At 45.3% G+C, this 12122-nt stretch overlaps 1 protein-coding gene across 6 annotated transcripts in view; it reads right to left on the bottom strand.

The window, feature by feature from the left end:
- Positions 1-12122, bottom strand: part of CELSR1 (cadherin EGF LAG seven-pass G-type receptor 1) — a 161252-nt gene that overhangs the window by 2229 nt on the left and 146901 nt on the right. For 3 of the 6 annotated variants that reach the window (XM_035315454.1, XM_035315455.1, XM_035315453.1), the window contains exons 26-34: positions 11761-11873; positions 10343-10422; positions 8349-8475; positions 6321-6446; positions 4642-4778; positions 4030-4130; positions 3049-3216; positions 2098-2340; positions 1539-1803 (exon numbers count right to left, since the gene is read on the bottom strand). In XM_035315454.1, the coding sequence (XP_035171345.1) occupies positions 1539-1803; positions 2098-2340; positions 3049-3216; positions 4030-4130; positions 4642-4778; positions 6321-6446; positions 8349-8475; positions 10343-10422; positions 11761-11873 (1360 nt within the window). Of the gene's footprint in view, positions 1-1534; positions 1804-2097; positions 2341-3048; positions 3217-4029; positions 4131-4641; positions 4779-6320; positions 6447-8348; positions 8476-10342; positions 10423-11760; positions 11874-12122 lie in introns of those variants that run through there. The other 3 variants (XM_035315456.1, XM_035315458.1, XM_035315459.1) reach the window with 3 other exon arrangements.

Here is a 12122-nt window from a genome sequence, read left to right on the forward strand (position 1 = left end):
TGCTGCCCTTGAGGACACGATCGGCTGGGAGCGTTATTTACAGGCGGTACCCAAGAGATGCACTATTTGCAGAAAAAATTACCGAGTTACTTTGTTTGGCTAACACTTAGGTGAAGATGTGAGGTTCACACAAAAACCTTGCAAGCTGTTAGAAACCTGGTATTTCAGACAGATTCATGCATTCTGCTGTCAGACAGTTTTACTGTATGCTAAAGGTGCAGAGAACAAAACAGTTGTTTGGTACGCCAAGTTGGCTAGCTTTTTCCCAGTAATCTATTACCTGGTAGCAGCAAGCAGCTATTGCTTGTCAAAGACACCTCTGTTTCCTGGCTAACCAGGAAAAATATTCAACAACCAGTCCCCAGCAATCCAAATTTCTGTAGCAAGCTGGGAGTGGTCTGTGCACCCCTGAACAGCATGGGTGTCTAAAGCATGGCGGGATAATGTTAGAATTAGAGATGGGTGAGAAATTTTCTCTGTGTTTGGAGAAGGAATGAGACTATTATTTGTGTTAATAAAAGGAAGACTGTGTGTGTAAAATGTTTACACAGACTTTACTTAAGGCCGTTCTCATTTTGAATGTGAAAACTGTGATGAGTAATGAGGTTTCTGAGAACACCCTTTGGTTGAAAGCTTGCTCAGCCTTTCGGTGGTGTTTGATTTCGTTTAGAACGGCAAATACACCCTCTGTGCAGGGGGTGGGAATGACACACCTGCTAATTTAGGGTCAGTGGCTTGACACAACACTTCTCTCTGCAGCCACTGGTTCACACCCAGGTAACAACCCCCCCCCCCGCTCAGCTGGATCTCCTCATGCTCCCCCCGAGGCTCACCCCACAAAATGCTGAGCTTCCTCCAGGTCCTGCTCATTTGTGTCTTGGCCCTGCCTGCCCTCCTCCAGCTGCCTGCTGGACACCCACCACACCTCTTGCTGGACATGCATCGATAAACGCTGCTCTGTGCTTGCCCTGCTCTGATCCCCCTCCTTGGGTGCCTGGTACTGGCCACGTTATCATTAATTGCACCCCATTAGTGATACGCCCCTAACGGCCCCAAACATCCTCCTTGCTACAAAATGGGAGAATTGGTGAAAAAGAGAGGGGAAAAGAATGCTCCATTGGTCCGAGGTGTGTGAAGGTGAGAGGCTGGGAGCACAGAGGTGGAAGCAGGGGGCAGCCCTGAGCAGAGCACTCCTGAGGGCACGCAAGCCCCACACCAAGGAGATGAGGCAGAGCTGTGTTCCTCATGCCACTGTGCCAGTAACAATTCAGTTTGCCAGTTCAGAGCACACCAGGATGACTGGTGACAGGTTTCTATCATGGCACCTTGCCTGGGATACCTGTTTGTGGCCTTCTCATCAGTGAAACGCTGTGGTGTGGGGTCATGGTGTGGACAAGCAATCAGCACAGTCACTGGTGAAGGACTCTAGTGCAGTCCCCAGGTGAAATCCTTGCTCGTGTGGGAGTTTGGGGCTGGAAAGTGGAGGGAGAGGCCAGAACCATGGGAGGTCTGCCACGGCATCTTAGTGTGGTACTTACTCTGAGTCTGAGGTCTCAGCATGTCCTGTTCCCACGTGGACATTCATGGCCATGCCGTTGAGCTGGTCTCGAGACTGCTCCCTCCGAGCATTTTTTACTGTCACCCCTGAGTCCGAAGGAGAGCGGACCCCATCGTTTGTCCCCAGGGAAGTAGTCCTGGATGAGATTGTGGTCTGATTATAATCTGATAGCTTTTCCCGCAGTCGATTCTTCATATTCTTGTCCATCAGAGGGGGAGGGTAGGTGACTTTGTTTTTTAAGATGCCTGTTAGAGAAGAGAGGGAAGAGTCAGAATTTTGAAACATACCAGTAAATTCATTTAACAAGCTGAACACATCCAAAAAGTGACACTTTATATTTCTTCATCAGAATTCTGCTTTGTCCCTTTATTTCTAAACCAAAAGATCAGACTTCACCAACTACCTACTAGCTTCCTGCCTGGTTACACAGGTTGAAGCCATTTGGAGATTGCCCTTCCCCAGTGCAGCTACTACACTAACTGATGCTCATTAACCCCCCAGCCTCCCAGTGTGCTGTGAAGTTGTGCTGGCCACCTTACCTTTCCTCTGCTCTGGCTGCTGGTTATTCTGGTGAGACAGAGGTCTGTTCTCCTTCTGCTGCCCTTCATTCTCTTTGTCCTGCGGCGCTTCGTTGTTGTGGTTCATCTGGTGTTCCCTGTGGAGCTCCACATTGACCTTGGTCTCGACTTTGAGTTTCTGTTTCCCGCTGGGGTCCTCGCTGTCGCTGGCCGTTATGTACTCTGTGGGCCAATAGGGTTTCACATGATTGGGAAGGGTATCGACTGCAATGCAAAAAAACACTAGCTCGAAAACCAGTTTGATAGGTTTTCTCAGCCGCTGCCCAGCCTGTCTCATCTCCTGCAGCTGGGGAGCAGTTGTGTGCCAGACCAGAGCCATGCTTTCGATGATCCTCGCTGGACTGCACTACTCTGAGGTGCAGCAAACCCCCAAAAACACTTCTGGCAGGATGGCAGGGTGTCCCTGCTCCGAGCAAAGTTGCTGGCACCACTAAGAGGTGTGAGACACATCTGCCCTGCCAGCTGTCCAGGGATGGCGATCCCAAAGGCTCCCTGCGGACGGTGGTTTCTTATGCATGAGGGCACCTGAGGAACTTTGTGCTGTGTCTGTGCAGAGCACACAGCTTGGACACTGCCTTACTTGTTTGTCTAAACTAATCTTTAGAAGACAAACTGCACCTAGGAATGCCCATACCCTGCCACACAGTGCTGACGCTGGAGGCCAATGCTTTGGTTCCGTGACCTCTCCTGACCCCGCTAAATCCCGAAGCATCTATTGCATGAAGAGAGGCAGGTATTTCTTCCCACTGCCCTCAAAATAACCAGCTTCCCCTTCTTCCTTCACATGAGCTTTTGTTGGCTGTATAACACCATTTCCAAATGTTGTATGCTAGCCTGATAAATTCGTTCCCTCTACTCTAAGGCTCTTTTAAAGAAAATACACCCATTGCTGTTCCTTCGCACCAGGAGTACCTTTAGGTGTGCTGTGGAGAGGGCCACGTTCATTATTTTTGGAAGTGGATGTGTTCCACTTTTTCTCTGGCTCAAGCCCGTCTTCTTCGCTGTCCGATGAATGGGAGGAGGCGTAGGAGCTGCTGTGTTCATCGAGGGACAGCTCGCTGTCAGAGTCTGAATCATGCTCTACAAATGTGGAAAGGGGAAATAGAGCAATGAGAAGGTGAGCATGAGTGGGACACGTCTGTCTGATGGATGCATGAACACAAAGACAAGGCAGGCGTCTGGTTCAGGACATGCCAGGGATGAGCACTTCCAGCCACAGGTGTTCTCAGGATTAACTCACAAGGACTGTGGCATTCACCTAAGTAATGATGGGAAGCACACGGCTCTGCTCAGCTAATGGGCAGGACCTTTTTTCTGCAAGGGGGCTGCAAAACAGAACAGGGATACTTTTTTTCACTAGTCTACACGCAGAACAGCAGCTCCACAGCATCTCAGTCAACACAACATGCTGGCAGAGGTACCTGAAAATATCAGAAAATCTGCAAATGCACTCTTAAATACTGCTACAAGGCAACAAAATTTAACATCAAGACCCCAAACAGAAATCAGCCAAGAGACTGTTCTCATTTTCTTGTACAAAACACATAGCTGTAAAAGAGGATATTGCCCCAAGGTCTCAAACATTAAAAGATGTCCATTTAAAAATCAAGAGCAGCAGCGCATAGTTTGTGAGAAAGAAGAGGGATGCCAGAAACTGTCAACAGTTGTGACAGCTGTCAGATTAAAACTGAGCCATCACGAGAAGCAGATACATAATTCCATTCCAGAATTCCCTGGTAAGACAACCACTGCATATCCTTATGCCAACAGCACAACGAGAACGAGGCACACCAAGTCAGAGTAAGTGATCCTCCTCTTACAGAAGCCTTTGAAAAAAGTGCTGAGAAGGAAAAGGTTCACAACTGGGTCAAAGCATTTTAAAGAAATTCTTACCGTTGGATTTAGGATTCCTATGAAAAATGGAGGAATCTGCTTCAGTCTGACCAGCCCTTGCTTGACTTGAGGATCCACTGAGCTTATGAGCAGCATCATCCCTTAGAGAATAAAAAGAGGGGACAACTTTCTTGGTCACTTCACTGTCCTTAACAACAAGGCAGACATGCAGATGCGGTTCTTCTGGTCACAGAAAGCTGCAGTGCATGCTAGTCAACCTGTGCTCAACTGACTCTCAGTGTAGGTACTTTCACAGCAAGACAGGTTATGTCTGCGTTTGGAGACATTAACTGCGCCCTGAAAAAGCCTGTTGTAAATAAATCCCACTAAATCCCACTCCTTGAGACACATCTGTATTTTAACAGGCAAGCAGCACAGCCCTAATAGTTAACATAATAGCCACGTTTACCACTGCACTACTGGAAGACCCCACTGAAGATGCATGCAAAAGAAAATGCACAAAAGAAAAAAAGTCACACGAAGCAGAATGGTTACAACATAGAACAAGTTGCACTTGAAACAAAACATTTCTGTTTTGATTTTTCTTTTCCACAAAAGGAATGAGAAGGGAAAGGCAAGCACCTGAAAGCCATGCACCTGCCACCTGATTACCTGAGAATATAAGCAAGGTAGCTATTGTGGCTCTTGGCTGACCTGACGGTGCTTTCTAGGGAGACAGTGGATTCCCCAAGGGTCGTGCGATACATATTTGGCTCTTCTATGTATGTGTTGTTGCAGTTCAGAGATCGCTGAAGGAGAAAAAGACACAAAGGAATAGTGAATTACAAGAAGAACTGTTTTAAGCAACATAATGTAGTGGATTCCTGACCTTCCCAGGCAGACCTCTCCATTCAGCAGGGCACGTTGACTGGGACAGAGGGCAGTGCACAGCACTGATGCAGAAGCTGGAGCCTGAGACCTGTAATTGACTTTCTTTCTTCAGAAAGTTTGTTCAAAAGACTCAGACCAGCCCTCTGTACACCTCCTCTCCCACTGTTGATCGTCGACATAGAGCGTCGTGCCTGAGAAATGGAGTTGGTGACAGTCCCCTTCAGCTTATTGCTTCTGGTGGCCTGCTGGGCACTGGGGCTCTGTGTGCCTTTATGGCAGAAAGATTTTAAACGTGACTTGAGAGTCTGCTATGAGCCATTAAGGACATTGGAGAGAAAGCCTGATAATTTTTGTATTGTTTAACTCGAGTCCACATGTCTCATTAATGTTACTGCAAGCAGATGTGTAATCAGATCAAAGCAAGAAAATATCCTTTCAATGCTTTTCACCAGGGTCTGTGGACAGAGACCTGGTTATTCAGCACAGCGCTCTGAATGCCCACAACTTGTGAAACCCAGGCTCCCAGGCCCTGCTCATCAAAGGTGTGTTGGTGCCTCACTTCCACTGACACCAAATGCTTGAAAACCATTGCAGAACTAGGCCTTAATACCTCTTCCTCAATGTCCCACCTGATCTAAGTATGAAGGACTTACATTTCCTTGTTAAACAGATTTAAGCAATGTCTGTGTTGTAAACCAAATGAGCAAAGGCCTGTTCTCTGTTGTGAGAGTAAATGGCAGTGCATAGTACAACTCTAGTCCACCTTGCTGAACTCTTTTTTTATCTCCCAAAACAAGATTGCCAAATCAACGTTGCCTCTTTGGGAATATTCCTTGGCCCATGCTGGCCTCTCTTATCCCCAGCTTTTGGAGACTAGCTGCAAGTTGCACAGCCAGAACCATGCCAGGGGATGCACTCACAGTTAAATCTCATGGGCAGCTGTGGGCCAGGGCTCAAGCCCATGATCTGGTCCTATTTACTAGTGTAGATGTCAGCGGGTTTTCAATATATAGTTGGAAGGGTAATCAGTTACTTCTATTTACACGTTTCAGACTGTTCACTATATAAGTCAACATGACTATATCCAGAATAGTGCAAGGACCAAAGCGATGCAGCACACCCCATATACCGTTTCTATGTTCACTTTCCTTGAATTTTGCAAGAATAAAAAATAATGAATTCCTACTGAAAGTCCACATTACCCATAAGTGCATTAAAAGTCTCGAAGGAACCAAGTTGGTTCTTGATGCCAAGGAAAAAAAAATCCCCTCTCAAATGTTTTAATTGAAGAAGTTATCAAAACTTTTGAGAGAAGCCATCAGTAATCTTTGTAAAAGTCACCTAAATGAATCAGAAAATTCACTTAGTCATGGACAAGCCACCTGCAAGTGCATTTCTGGTAACTTCTACCAGCATGAAGTTCTTTTCCTTTTTTTTTTTTTATTTTATTTTTTCCTTACAGTTAATAATGTAGCTCTTGTGGCAGTGGAATCATCTGGAAGAGGCTTCTTGCCAGTTAAAGTGTTCTTCAAATGCTTCCTGACTTCTTTGTTAAACACGCAGTGGAAGAAGAAAATGAACAGCCCCTGGATCATTTTAGAGAAAGGAAGAATAAATCTAAATGATTCAATACTACTAAACTGCAGACACAAATAGATTAATTAGAGAACAGTCGTTTTGAAACAACCCCTGAATTCTAGTTCACAGTCAGTGATTTCAATAGCAATAACCATTTCCTGCCTTTGACTGAAATAACATTGACTGATCTCCTAGGACTTCTTCAATATTTGCTTCCAAGTTTAAATGTGCATAAAGGGCCTTGGAAAATATATGCAATGATGTATTCCTCCAGGATTTATAGAGCAGAGCTCATGGTAGTTCTCACCCTGCCCCATAGTTTGGGAAGAAACATTCTTAGTATATCCAGTGAGGACCTCAGTGTCCCACCAACAGACATTTCAGGGAGTATCAAGGCTGTACTTGGATTAAGATTTTAGAGCTTTCAACTCTGATGATGAGACAAAAGCAATAGCAGCACATCAAAAATATCACAGCCACCTCTGGAAATGGGGAACTTCTGTGGTGGGTGTCCTTATTACTGTTGTTAACAGAACCTTAGAAAACTTTGTAAGACATGGAGAGGTACTGGGGGCAGAGAGGTCCCAGCTTTAGTCCCCTACGTTCATCCATTCAGCAATATCTCAAGGAGAGAAAACTGCCAAAATCCCCAGGACTGGGCAGCTACTGGCCTGCCAGGAACACCCAACAATAACTTTCTCTGGGGGCGGGAGGCATGCACGTGTATGTTTTCAGATGTATTTGCTCTGACGGAATTCATGCAGCTGCCAAATGGTTATCAATTCTGGTCGGAGATATAGTTTATAGAAGCCAATCACTCATGAAGTTGCAGCTGTACCAACATCACAAGATGCCTGCATTTCATGACTTCAGCCAAACCAATTGACTTAGAGTAACTTTAAACTTCAAGTTCACTTTCTAAACATTCAATCAAATGAAATCTTAGTTGGCATTAGCACTTTGGGATTATTCATTAATAAAATTCACATAAATGTCTATTTAAAAATGCAAGTTCAAAGAAGGTAATGATGTGAAACGCCACATACCACTGTGCCTCTTTGGGCAAATTTGGAGAATTCCAGCTGCTGGCTTTCCTCCCTCTCACCGGGTTTATATTTAATTTTATTTTATTCTAGGCTTGTGGAAGCCTGGTTTTGCAGCCTAAGTGGGTGTCTTTATTTCAGAGCACACCAGTTGCAGTGTCAAAATATCCTTGCTCCAGGCTGGCCTATCTGATGTGCTTCCAGGGCATGGACAGGCATGGGAGAAGACCTATCAGGCTTCTTTTTCTCTTTGGTTGCAATTTGTGGCTGTTGTGCAGCAACCAACCGGAATGGCCTGCTAGCAGCAGCTGTTTTAATATCACAGGCACTTGCCATGACAGTTACTGTCATCCTTGGTCACTTTCAAGTAGTGACTACATGACTTCGTGGCTACTTCCATGCCAGGTCTGCAAAAACGGTGTTCTGCATCTTTAGTCAACAACTGTGCACACCAGGACAAGTGATTCAGTAAATCCTTAATGCAACGAGTTGTGTTTGGAAATCATTATTTGACTCATTTTCTTAAACAGTAACTTACTTTGTGGAAGCAACAGGATGACTGTTAACAGTAAGCATGCAGAAGACAGTAGCAAAGATTTCCCCTCTGGGAAGACAGAGGTATAATTGCCTACTGTTACTTGTCTGTCACAGGTTACAATATTAGAGCACTTATCTTGGAATGACTGAAAGTGAGAGATGCAATTACTAAATGTGATGACTTTGGTGAAAACCCTCCCTCTCAGAAAAAATGGTACTTAACATCTTAACAACTTAACATCTCAGTTACAAAGTTAGCCAATGTTTACCCGTTTTGGGGGCGCAGCAGTGCAGCCACCCAGGTTTGCCACTGGCAAAATGCTAACTTACCTGGAGGCAGCTGAAAATGGCAAAGAGATAGTGAAACGTCATGACATCGCTGTTCACTGCCATCAGCCCCAGCAGCCACGTGGCGCTGATGAGCAGTAGGAGCAGGAATGCTGTCCGCAGCACGGAGCTGTAAAGCAAGCACAGGGGGGGGTTGCAGCATGACAGGAGACATGAGGAAAGCCCAGCTTCCCAACAGGGGTGGGACCACATCGAAGTTCAAGCTCTTTCCTCCCTGAGAGCACACACAGACTTGGTGAAGAGCACACCTGCAATTTGGCGTCTAGAAGGGCCCTTTGGCACACCAGCTCCCTGTTCCCAACTCCCTCCTTATGCTACTCAACGACTTAGAACATTCGGGTGATAAAAAAGGTGATTTCTTTTCAAGTCTGCTTCCAAGGTTTCCTTCAAACAAACATGGCAGTTCGCCAAGCCCTACGGTTCAGTCTTGTTGACTCTGAGGAAGAGATCTGGGGGTGAATGGTCAGGTCTGTCTCATTTCTGTTTCTGAGTCCACATTCACATTCTTTCTCCACATTACAGCCCACGGCTCTGGATTGAGAGCACTCAGGGGAGTATTTGTTTGCTTAAAAGCATTATTTCCACAGGCAATTGCAAAGGTTGGTCACAATTCTAGCGGCAAAAGTTTTGTATTATGAATAAAATAGCTGCTATTAAGTAGCAATTATACTCCATTTGTTTAGGAAGGTGTTGTGGTTTAACCCGGCTGGCAGCTAAACACCACACAGCCGTTCGCTCACCCTCCACCCTCCCTCTCTGGGATGGGGGAGAGAAATGGGAAAGTGAAGCCTGTGAGTTGAGATAAAGACAGTTTATTAAGATAGGAAATAATAATGATAATAATAATAATATGTACAAACAAGTGATGCACAATGCAATTGCTCACCACCCGCTGACCGATGCCCAGCCCAACCCAGAGCAGCCAGCCCCCCAGCCCGGCTAGCCACCCCTATATATTGTTCAGCATGACGTCAGATGGTATGGAATACCCCTTTGGCCAGTTTGGGTCAGCTGTCCTGGGTCTGTCCCCTCCCAGCTCCTGCTCCACCCCCAGCCCGCCTGCTGGCAGGGCAGAGTGAGAAGCTGAAAAGTCCCTGGCCCAGTACAAGCAGTGCTCTGCAGCAATTAAAACATCAGCATGTTATCAGCACTCTTCTCATCCCAATCCAAAACATAGCACCCTACCAGCTACTAGGAGGAAAAACAACTGTCGTAACTGAAACCAGGACAGAAGGTTTTTTTTAAAAAAAAAAAAAAACTGAAAAAAAATACCTGACAGCCAACGCTGAGTAAATAGCTAGAAGAAGCCTTTTGTAATCTCATACGGCTACCTGTTTGGAAACAGGGGCTGTCTTGCCACTAGCTAATCACATTATAGCTCACATGTAAATTCTAAGCTTTGGGCAAAATCAGAGTTAATGGGAACAGGCTGCCAGGACAGCCTGGAAAGGCTGCAGGTTTCAGCTTGTGGGCTTTCTGCTCATCCCACGGGGTGCAGGCTGGGGGTGGAGGCTGGTCCTCAGCACAGGAGCCTTGGTGTGTCCCTGCCTGACACAGCTGGTCATCCTGGCATTCATCAGGGAGACCTTTCTGAGCCATGGGTAACCACAAGGAGACCCAGAATTATGCCTACCAGGAAATGCCAGGGGTGAAGTGAAGTGACAGTGTAGTATGGAGTATGATGAAAGACCTGGAAGAGTGTAATGACACCTCAGAGACTGATCGTTTCACTCTTCCCTCTCCTCTCCTGCCTACACTTGTCAGTGGTGCATAGCACTGTGGTGGTTTTACAGAGCCACCAAGGGTACCCAGGGATAGGTGCTGGTAAAGAAACTCCAATCACCTCTGCCAATGCAGACTGGCTCCTTCTTCAAATATCTTACTTATTCTAACCCCGATGCCTGCTTTTAAGCAGTTCTGTCCCTTTGTTATTCTTGACCAGATTTTTTTCTACAGGTTTTTGAACCCAAACTTACGTGACTCCAGTTTTTTCAAACGAACGTTGCCTTCGTCTGCACGATGCTTTCATTGCTAGTATGAAGATGACAGTGTTTATCTGAAAGGGAAATTGGAATAACAGCATGGGTTCTTTCTCTAAATTTGTCAGAGCACAGTTTTCAATGACAATAGAATTTTTATCCCAACATGGTTTGTGGTGCCAAGAATATTTTTCCTTTAATTTACATGTCTCTTCCAGTTCCAAAATTCATCCTGTTTTAAGACAACATCAGTCAAGAATGTGCTGGGACTGGATCTGGATTAAACACCGTAAGACTGCCCTGTGCAAAGAGGCTTGAATGAAACAAAACCTCAAGAATAAACTCAAGAGTGGCTATTCTTGTCCAGACCAGAGTTCACTCACCCAGCATCTTGTTTCAGCTGGGGCCAAAGCAGAATATAAGAGTATAATAACAGAGAGTTTGGTGGTAATTCCTCAGAAAGCGCCTCCAGCCTCTGCTGATTTCTAGAGCTGGGATATACTCAGGGGGGTGTTTGTACTTAATCCCTCATAGTGAATATTGATGCTGTGAATTTGTTCAGTCACTCACTTTCTGAAACCATGCAGAGCTCCACCATCACTATTGTTTGGTTTCTGGGAGTTTCTAACTCACCTCCTTGCAGAGCGATGGTGTAGCTCATCCTGTTTGTTCTGAACCTGCCACCTTGCTACTATTTGTGTTGGGAAAGACACTGAACAGTTGGCTCCTCAGTTACATTTTCCAAGCTACCACACTATTAAAGATTTCTCCCTCTCCCCTTCTCTGCAGCTTTCTTCTCTTGAGGCTGAAGGTTCTGGTCCACTTAGATGCTCCTCCAGCAGGGGCTGTTCCACGTCTCTGGTAACTCACAGCCCCAATCCACACTTCTTCCAGGTCTACTTCATACTGTTTGTGTTGAGGAGACCAGAACTGCACTAGATATACAAGATACAGTCACGTGGATATTTATCTTCTGGTGATCTGTTACTCAGAGAAGTAGTAAGGGAGGAAAACTGCAGCCAATTCTTTAGAGTTCCTGAAATTTGACTTATTTAATATTTCTTCAGGACCTCTGGATGAAGTGACTTGTTACAGCTCATTTTGTTAACTTGTTTTATAAGCTCCCCAATCAACAATTCAAACGTGGAACAAAGCAAATGGGAAAAAATAAGCATCTTTCTAGACACAGAGAGATTGATCAACAATCTTTGCACTGGCAGGCAGCCCTCTAATTTCCAGGAGCTTAGCTTAGCTCCTGTCTTTTCTTTTTAAACAGAATATGCAAACTTGAGCACATTGGCTTCAAACGTAAAGAATACTGCTGCTTTGGGTTGTGACTATTGGTTGACAAAACATGAAAGAAGATGTAGTAGTAAGGAAGAGACAGTTCAGCATGCCAACTCCACCATACTTACAACTACAACGATTACGATGGGTCCAGCAAAACTCCAGATAAGGGTGTCATGAACAGACAACCAGCAGAAATCAGGGTTCCCATAGCCTTGTGGATCCAGACCAACGGCAAGCCCTGAGTCACAAGATGGGGAAAAAGGACGTCAGAAATGTGCTGGTGAGATCTACATAACCAGGCACAGCAGTAACATTTTCAAATAACTGTCCAACAAACAAAAAGATAGTGGCAAAATTTGTTCAAACCGGACACTCTGGGAAGTCAAAATCAAGACAAGTATTGAAATAAAACTTTTGTAAATCAGAACCTTTACACTGGTCATCCCATACCAAATGACACCATGCACATCCCGTATCAGATGAGTTC

Source organism: Oxyura jamaicensis, chromosome 1 (assembly GCF_011077185.1).
Source record: "Oxyura jamaicensis isolate SHBP4307 breed ruddy duck chromosome 1, BPBGC_Ojam_1.0, whole genome shotgun sequence".
NCBI lineage: Eukaryota > Metazoa > Chordata > Aves > Anseriformes > Anatidae > Oxyura > Oxyura jamaicensis.